The sequence below is a fragment of the Clytia hemisphaerica genome, unplaced genomic scaffold (assembly GCF_902728285.1).
Source record: "Clytia hemisphaerica strain Z4C2 unplaced genomic scaffold, Clytia hemisphaerica genome assembly, whole genome shotgun sequence".
Lineage (NCBI taxonomy): Eukaryota > Metazoa > Cnidaria > Hydrozoa > Leptothecata > Clytiidae > Clytia > Clytia hemisphaerica.
Window position 1 is genome coordinate 166,136 of NW_027103445.1, and position 9,748 is coordinate 175,883.

Sequence of the window (9,748 nt, forward strand, 5' to 3'; positions counted from 1 at the left end):
AAAATTCTTGAAAAATCTAGATATTTTGACTAAAAATGCTAGAATTTTGACCGTTTTTTACACGAAAGGGATCGAAAATTTGGGGGAAAATGCACCCTAAGGGTATGATTTTCGCTGATTTTTGCTGCACTGTAAGGGTGCAATTTTAAAAGCCAATTGTTGGTCCGCACATACCGTCAGTCCGCAAACCCAGTGCCCCCCCCCCGGGAGCTATTCAAAGCCTGGGCACTGTAAGGGCTAAAGGATGCGTGTGAGTGTTAACCGAAACTTTAAGCCCTGTCCGTTGGAGAGCTTTAGAAAAGCTGATTTGTTCCTATTCCAGAGCTTCTCACATATGTCACTCAGCGAACATAAAACCGATAACAAAAGCTTCCCTGGATAAAATATCATTTAACGCATCATTTGTATGAATTCATAATAATTGATTCGACCGTCACCAGCAATGTCTGCATAATCCAACATCCCTTTAATTTGTTGTTCAGTAAATGGTAATCCAAGCTTGTTCAAAACTACTTTTAATTCGTCCTTGGTGACATAACCTTTTTGATCTGGATCGAAAATTCGAAACATTTGCCTCATCTCGTCAGCAGGTGTCATTTCTGTGTTTCCCTTAGATACGAATCTAACAAATTCATCGAAATTGATCACACCGTTGTTACGAATATCAACCTCAGCCAATCGGCGGCTAATATCGTCATCGCTAGCCTCTACACCGAGATTTTTAAGAACTTCTTTAAGCTCATCCAGTCTAATGTCACCAGTATCGTGAATGTCGAAGAGACGAAACGCTTCTCTGTAACGTTGTACATCCGCTTCTTGAGTTTGAATTGTTGTATCTTTTTCCATTACTCTCTTGTTATTTTTTAATCTTTTAGAAATGTTGTATATTTACTCCGAGTATGTCAATCTTTTCTAGAATGAAAATTGATTAAGATACAAAGGAAAACCAAAAAAACTTTTAGCAGTGACTTATAAAATGTGTCATTCTACAATACTTCTTCGGAATGTGCAACGCTAATTTGCTAGTAGAATGGGCTCCTATCGTTGAATTTAAAGTTTGAATTGGAGACGGGAATCTCTTGGACGGGAAATGAAACCACGCTTTTTACAATATTATTTTATCAAAAGACTTCAAGTATTTTTCTGTCTCTCTAACTACCTAATTAAATAATAACTGCCGCCCATTCTCTTATAACTTTAACAGATTAAGAAATGAGGCTATTTCGCTTTATATATATGCAGGGAGGTGGACGAGGTGGACAAACATCATTTTCGTTCGTTCGTCTTTTAGCTCGTCTACCCAAATTTTAAGGAATACAAAGAAAAACTTTTCCACGGTGATTTCAGAGTCTTTTACCAAAGAGTTTTTTGTTAACCACACATCAACATTTTTCTTTGGTTTGTGAATGAATATTTTTAACCTGTGATGAGTGTATTCGATTGTTAATCAAACTTTTTATTAAGTAACTTTTTTCCAACACTGGGTATTTTCAAACAACTAAATAAAAATATGGAGTAACTTTTTCATTCAATAAAACCTCATTAAACTAACGGCAGTGAGCTTAATTTGCTATCGTAGACAAAACATAAGCGTTTTTTCATTGATTTCAACACTTCAAGATGTGACAGACAGTCAAGTTTTATATGGATCAATATTATAACTTATATCTTAACTACTCAACAAATGTTTTTCAAAGTATAGATAGTGTTCAAAAATCTATTCATAAAATGCCTATGCTCTGCATGATTCTCTCTATGTCTATAGTGTTTGTATTGAATTTTGTTGTTATGATTACCAAGCTGATTTGCACAGGCTTATCGCCTATTATCCATGACTTTGAAAGATTAATCTATAAGATTTGAACCTTTTTCAAAAATGCTATCTGTATTTAGCACTAAGACATAATATCAATTAGAACAAGTATGCAAATAGAACTTTCCTACCTTAAAGGTTTTGTTTTTAAATACGTTTGCTAAATAGAAGTGATATCGTTTGCTTAGACGTCAATTTTAATTTACAAACTTTTTCACATTGAATTGACACAGATGTGGAGCAAGATTGGTCGGGAAGAGAAACAAATTAAACATTTTTGTCTATTCAGCACACTATAACAATATGAGACATTTGAAACGGGAGCACATTATGTAAAAATAAAACTTCTTAGTTAATCCAAAATATAGGCTAACGTCGATACCCAGCTGGCACACAACGTTCTTTCAACGTTCATCTAACGTTATATGGACGTTGTGAACGTTAGATAAACGTTGAAACAACGTTCTGTGCCAGCTGGGTAACTCCCTCCTAATTCCATCCTCCTCGTAAATCCGTCACCCTTCTCTAGTGGTATTAACAATAATCATCATCGACACGACAATATTCTACGGTGTTTCAGAAATCAGAACCTCTTCATCAACATATTGATATTACAAAACTCCCTTGCAATAATACTTCCTGACTAAGATCTACACCTTTCCCCCTTAAAAATAGCCTAACTTTGCATTCTAAAAAATAATCATCACTCTAAGATAGCAATTGATCAATATGCTGTATCTTCCCAGCTGGCACACAACGTTGTTTCAACGTTTATCTAACGTTCACAACGTCCATGATACGTTAAATGATATTACAAAACTCCCTTGCAGTAATACTTCCTTAAGATGCAAGAATACCTGCCTAAGATCTATAAAAATAATAATCCCTTAAAAATAGCCTAGTTTCAAAAAAAAAAATCATCCTCTAAGCTAGCAATTGATCAATATGCTGTATCTTCTTTCCAAAAGAAAGTTGTTTTGCACTTGTACACGTCTTAAAACATTGATATGACAAATATGGTCTTTATTGCTTTCAATTTATTCATTTATTTGATATATAGAACGTACTTGCGAAATAAGTCATTGTGCTATAGAGGTCTAAAAAAATGTTGAAATAAAGAGCTTGACCTTGTTTTCAATAAAGATGATTGCAAATTACATGTCATATTTAGTTCATGCAAAGTTAATTCCAGATTAATTTGAATTAATCAGTAAATAGGATTTCGAAATGATTTTCAAGCGGATTCATTCAACGAGCTTGATATTTTGTTGATTCAATCAATAACGATGTGGGGTCTAAAAATTGAACGAATTGGGGAGGTAATTTTAGAAGATTTTGACTTTGGCGTCCTTTTAAAAAGTAAATATCTTTTTAAGAATTACGCGAGAGAAGCAACTACGAAAGCTTCGGGGTATACACTTTTTTCTTCTTGGCCAAAAACTGCGATTTTTAAGGTGAAAAAGCAAATAAGCGCTGAAATTTAGGCGTCTGCCATCCGAATTTCAGTGTGCCACCCGGCATGTCATTCGAATTTCAGCCTGCCATCCGAATTTCGCCGTACCATCCGAATTTCAGCACGCCATCTGAATTTCGGCGTGTCATCCGTAATGTAATGTCATAAGGTAATTATGATTACTATAGAGGAATTCATAAAAAGTTTATTCTATCTATAAAAGTACGATCTGAAATCTCAAAGGACACAGAAGTTGCACTCAAAATAATATATGAAAAGGCCTATTTTAGCGTATCGTTGAAGCAAGGATTTTTTAAATTTATTTTTGCTGATTTCTCATGTTCTAGCTATGTCCGCACTAATGATATTACTGTTAACTCTCCTTCCCTGTTTATAAATGATTTTTCGAAACATTTTAATTGCGTTTTTATCGAAAATATATCATCCAATTCCAAAAAAAGAGTTAAAATTTTCCTGTGAGTGTCAGATTTTTTTATTTAATTCCCAATTATATGTCGTTATGACGTTTCAAATTGTGAGAAAGATGCAAAAGATGCGTTGTGTATAAGAAATTGAATGTTGACACCGGAAATATTCAAACTTCAACTACAAAAAATCACCTTGCCACCACGTGCCTCCAAAATATTTTCATACCCCAGTGACAGCAAGACATTCAAGTCTAATGTTTGTTACTTTAAGCTCTTGTGGTAACAATTTTTGAAAGATATTCCCAATTTAAAATTTCGTGTTACTATAAGCATTTTGGTTGGATTCTCTTATCTAATGATGATTTCCTCACATTACATTTCACATCCAGCTTGGTATTATAGCCATACTTTTAAAGTTTCTTCCCTGGTACGAAAAGAAAACGCTAGAGAACTTTTTTAAAATAAGATTATTAAACAATTTTAAAAATCAGATACATTCGAGCCGCCATGACAGTTGTCCTTTGCGAAACAAAGCTAGAGCATCATTTTTTTCTGAAACAAAAGAAATACAATGGTCGCTCTCCACCGTTTTATGAGTCATTTATCCAGTGTTTCTTATAATTCCTTGCTTAAAGTTTACGAAATAACAAAGCTCTACAAAGCCTTCTCCCCATGGTATTTTTGCCCCTCATGCAGATTTCCTATCACTAGACTAACTTTGAGACGCCAAAACAATATTTTCTATACAGGGAGAATGGAACTGGATGAGTTAAATTTAACCTTCCTCCCAAATATAATTATTACTTTTGAAGAATTCTTATTCAGATGCTCTTTAAAACTTTCTGATTATAATAGCGACTCCCATAACTTTCATGATGGCTGGCCACGATGGCTAAAAAGATGTAAAATATAATTCTTCTGAGCTATTTACTTAATTGCGGTTAAGCATCGACCTCTAACGGATGGACGGATAACTCATTGTTTCAAAAACAAAGCGCGGCTTTATCCTTTGTGCAGGGAGCGCGTTGCCGCCAAAAATTTGAATTTTGGAGATTTTCAACATGGCGACGAAAATAAATTTTCTGACATCGCCTGCATAACAACCACTGCAGCTAGAATATCTTTCTTTGTGCTTATGCTACCCGGGGGGGGGCACTCGATCTGAAAACGACCATACGTTCGGCCCAAAATTTTGCTTCTAAAATCGGCCCCTTACAATTCAGTTAATTACCATGAAAAATCATACCCTTACAGTGCACTTCACCAGAATGTTTCGCCCGTAAGGGCGAACATTTTTGCAATTTTCAAAGAAAATGTGGAATTTTTCCTCCAAAATTGACAAATTTTGTGCCAATCTTACCAAAAAATTGGCCTTTTATCGCAATTTCCTACCCTTACAGTGCACTAGCTGAACTATGAAAAACCTATCCTTAAGGGCCGAACGTTATGCTATCACTATGGAGTTTTTTATAGAGGATTCATAGATTGTGTTGTACTAATATCAAGAAGGAATAATTCTCAAACTTTCTATCACGGCGATCTTTAATCGGATTCAAAAATGTTCAATTTTGGTCATAAATAAAAATCGATGATGTCTAAAGACTTGATTTTTCCTTTATCTGATGAAGAACTAAAAAGCGAATATACAGTGAAAAATTCAAAGTTCTACTCCTTTCCAATCCGGATTAATTCCAATTCCGATTTTGAGGGAGCTCACGCGGGATGTGGCGGGATATTGAGGGAGCTGAAAGTAAACATTTCCAAAATTATCCGATTTCAATCAACTGTCTTAAAAAAAAGTTTTGTGTTAAAATTGTACATGCTAGGGCATTATTCACTTTTTACAAAAACAGACTTAAGATTTCCCCGATTTTTAAACATTACTCTAAAGATCGCAGTGTATTCATCGAGATAAGCAAACCGACACTTGCACCTTTGAAAGCCCGACAGGCTTTCATTTTGAAATAGGGGCTGTTAGAGATGGAGCAATATCTTGGTTTTCCCTGAATGAATAGGATTGCTGCTTCGATTGGTGATAGATGAAGAGTTGCTCGAACGGATTGAATTGGATTCACACCTATTCATGGTCGAGGGGCTCTATTCATTTTATTTTATTGTGATCAGTGGCGTCCTCAGTGGTAGTGCTTTTAGCACCTACCTTAAGTGGATAGATTTTAGCGGGGATTAAATTTGGCGAATTTGGCGAATTTGGCGAATTTTGCCAAAATTCACCAACTTAAATCCTCGCCAAAATTTCCAAATTTGGAAATTCGCCAAATTAAATCACCGCCAAATTTAACAAAAAGAGAAGTATTTGAAAAATCACAACTTTTAGTATATTTTTCACCCATTTCAATGTGACAAAATTTCCAATTCGCCAAATTAAATCCCCGCCAAGTTTTACTAAATTGATCTATCGCCAAATTAAATCCCCGTCAAAAATTGTATTTTGGCCAATCGCCAAATTAAGTCCACGCCAAAATTTAACCACTTAAGGTATATCACATTTATTTTTTAATGAAATTTAAAGTATTTTTCAACTCTATAAAGTACCACAATAACACTCAAAATAGTGGAAGAGGAGGGCAGATTTAAGGTTGTCAATCAAGGAATTTTAAAAGCTACTCAAGTGAACTTGCCTCTAAAAATCACTATATATAATCTTTAGTCATCGTCTCATTTTATACACACACCCCTTATAAATTTTTGTTTCTTTTTACATACAGACTGACAGAAAGACTGGAGTTACGAACTAGAATCATTGGATCCTTGTATGACATAATGAGAATCTTAACTAAAGGCCACATATCAATCTTAACTAAAGGCTGCATATCAATTATTATGATTTCGTGATTTTTGTGTGAACAATAAATTGGTGTGTATGATACAAGCTTGAAGAAAACTAAAGCAACTTTCTATCAGAAATCTTTCGATCTAGGAAACTATGACAGTATGACACTAACAGATCGAGATGAATTGAAAGATGAAATGTTAGCTTTAAAGTTTTATTTATGGACAATGAATACAAATGTGAAATGAAAATATGATACTTGCATTATCGCCCTGCCCTTTGGTTAGACAGTCGGGGTCGAATTGCACTACAGTGAAATGATTTTTCTTTTGTCTTTCTATCTCATACTTTGTGAGACTTCTTGATATTTTTCTATTTTTTATACAATGGTTATTGAGATTTATGAATAGTAACGTAGAACTGTATTTTATTAAAAGTTTATTTAAAATTTTATTAAATTCTTGAATTTTTGAGCAGATTTGTAACTCTCTATAGTTAATTAAACACCCGGGCGTGGACCCTTAAAAGAGACTCAATTTTCTTTTTAAAGGTTTTTTACCCCTTTGAGAGACTTTCGAGGGTATGAGAAAGAGACACTTATGGCTCGCACATACCTGGTATCCATTTTGCCGAAGTACCCTCCCCCCTGAATTAAACACAGTTGGCTTCTCCAGTTTTCAAAATCTGTCAGCTCTGGTAAGCTTACATGCTTGAGATGATCTTAATTGAAATTCTTTTTTAAAGAATTTCTGTTGGTGAATTTGATAAGTTTTTACGTGTTTAGAAGGCCTAATGATCATGTTTTAATTGGACAATGTTTTATGATAAATTTATCTTCTAACACAGAATCCTAGTTCTTCAAATTTTGACTTGATGAAAAACTATTGAAAATTATTTTTTATTGAGACCCTTTTTGTATTCTATAAGAAATTTAACACCATGTTTGTTGTGCCAGTTAACCATTGTCCTGGTAAATATGTTCCATACATAAAAGTAAAACAAATTATGGACTGTTTCTAAGTGAAAACCATGAAATCTGAGCTTATTTCTCAACAGCTTTGACTTCTTATTGTATGCTTGCTACCTTTAAATCAATTTTTAACTTACTTAACATTTCAGATGATCTGGAGTTTTTACAACGTCGGCTAATGATTTGTTCCTGTGTATTTTACCAAACCAGTTCTTACACCCCCACAAAATACTTGTGCCCATAGGTCCCGAGGTCCCGAGATTAGAATATACCAAATACACCCCAAAATACACATATACCCCCTTGTCCCAAAGGTCCCGAGATGAGAATCCCTGCAAAAAATAGTTGTACCCTTAGGTCCCGAAGGTCCCGAGGTCCCGAGATGAAAATACCCCCTTAAAATACTTGTACCCATGGGTCCCGAAGGTCCCAAGGTCCCGAGATGAGAATACACCAAATACACCCCGAAATATACATATACCCCATAGGTCCCGAAGGTCCCGAGGTCCCGAGATGAGAATCCCTGCAAAAAATAGATGTACGCTTAGGTCCCGAAGGTCCCGAGGTCCCGAGATGAAAATACCTCCCATAAAATACTTGTACCCATAGGTCCCGAAGGTCCCAAGGTCCCGAGATTAGAATATACCAAATACACCCCAAAATACACATATACCCCCTTGGTCCCGACGGTCCCGAGGTCCCGAGATGAGAATACACAAAATACACCCCAAAATATACATATACCCCCTTGGTCCCGAAGTTCCCGAGGTCCCGAGATAAAAATCCCTGCAAAAAATAGTTGTACGCTTAGGTCCCGAAGGTCCCGAGGTCCCGAGATGAAAATACCCCCCATAAAATACTTGTACTCATAGGTCCCGAAGGTCCCAAGGTCCCGAGATTAGAATATACCAAATACACCCCAAAATACACATATACCCCCTTGGTCCCGAAGGTCCCAAGGTCCCGAGATGAGAATAAACCAAATACACCCCAAAATATACATATACCCCTTTGGTCCCGAAGGTCCCGAGATGAGAATGATTTGGTGTATTCTCATCTCGGGACCTCGGGACCTTCGGGACCAAGGGGGTATATGTATATTTTGGGGGTGTAATTGGTATATTCTCATCTCGGGACCTCGGGACCTTCGGGACCAAGGGGGTATATGTATATTTTGTGGTGTATTTGGTGTATTCTCATCTCGGGACCTCGGGACCTTCGGGACCAAGGGGGTATATGTATATTCTGGGGTGTATTTGGTGTATTCTCATCTCGGGACCTCGGGACCTTCGGGACCAATGGGGTATATGTATATTTTGGGGTGTATTTGGTGTATTCTCATCTCGGGACCTCGGGACCTTCGGGACCAAGGGGGTATATGTATATTTTGGGGTGTATTTGGTATATTCTCATCTCGGGACCTCGGGACCTTCGGGACCAAGGGGGTATATGTATATTTTGGGGTGTATTTGGTATATTCTCATCTTGGGACCTCGGGACCTTCGGGACCTTGGATAAATGAATATTGTAGAGGGAATAGTGTTTCTACATTTACATTACATGTCTCATTTTTAACAAATCTAAGTCTTTTGTTTAAATGAATTTTAGAGGGTGAGCAAGTAAATTCTTTTCTTATTGTTCTGTAAAATTCAAAGTATTTGTATCTTATAAAAACCCCAGACTGACCCTAACATTTCTTCATTTATTCCAAGCCTTGATTTTGGAACTTATTTCACAAGTTTTCGATATTACAAAATTTGGGTAAACAAAAAGGTTTTAAATGCATGAAAGTTGTAATTAATATCCTTTTTATATTATATTTTCAACAATTTTAGCATAGGTTCAAAAATGGATATATGTTATTTAGCCTGTATTATATTGTGCTGCCCAGGTATAATTCCGAAGGTTTGATTGAATAGAGTTTAGTGAAAAATTAGAGCAATGTTAATCGAACTCGTCCTATATAAAGTAACATTACCCAAAAATATTTAAAGTTTGTTACCATTCTGAGAAAAAAGACATTGATTGGTCTTTAAAAAAATAAGAATTTACACATGATTGAAGTACATAAAGCTGTAATTTATTGTCAGTTACAATTAAATGCCCCTTCAGATACTGGAGTGACGATCTGTATTTTATATTTATATCATTAAGTTATGATACAGACAGAGAGAAATTATGCTAAATGTTAATTTCATAAAAAAGAACACACATCAGACGAAAAATAAACAAAATAACATCTACCTTTCATAATTAATTGTATTAGAAACTAGGTTTGAAGATGATCAAGGTG

The 9,748-nt window shown here is 35.5% G+C and overlaps 1 protein-coding gene across 1 annotated transcript; it reads right to left on the reverse strand.

Annotated features, from left to right (window-relative positions):
- Positions 1 to 214: 214 nt before the first annotated feature.
- On the reverse strand, positions 215 to 908 carry LOC136798179 (calmodulin-like). Its single transcript, XM_067054761.1, has one exon. The coding sequence runs from the start codon at positions 844 to 846 to the stop codon at positions 391 to 393; it is 456 nt and encodes a 151-aa protein (XP_066910862.1). The 5' UTR covers positions 847 to 908; the 3' UTR covers positions 215 to 390.
- Positions 909 to 9,748: the final 8,840 nt, after the last annotated feature.

What these genes read in the sequence shown, in the direction of transcription:
- LOC136798179 (XM_067054761.1), bottom strand. Translation starts at nt 846, where the DNA reads ATGGAAAAAGATACAACAATTCAAACTCAAGAAGCGGATGTACAACGT.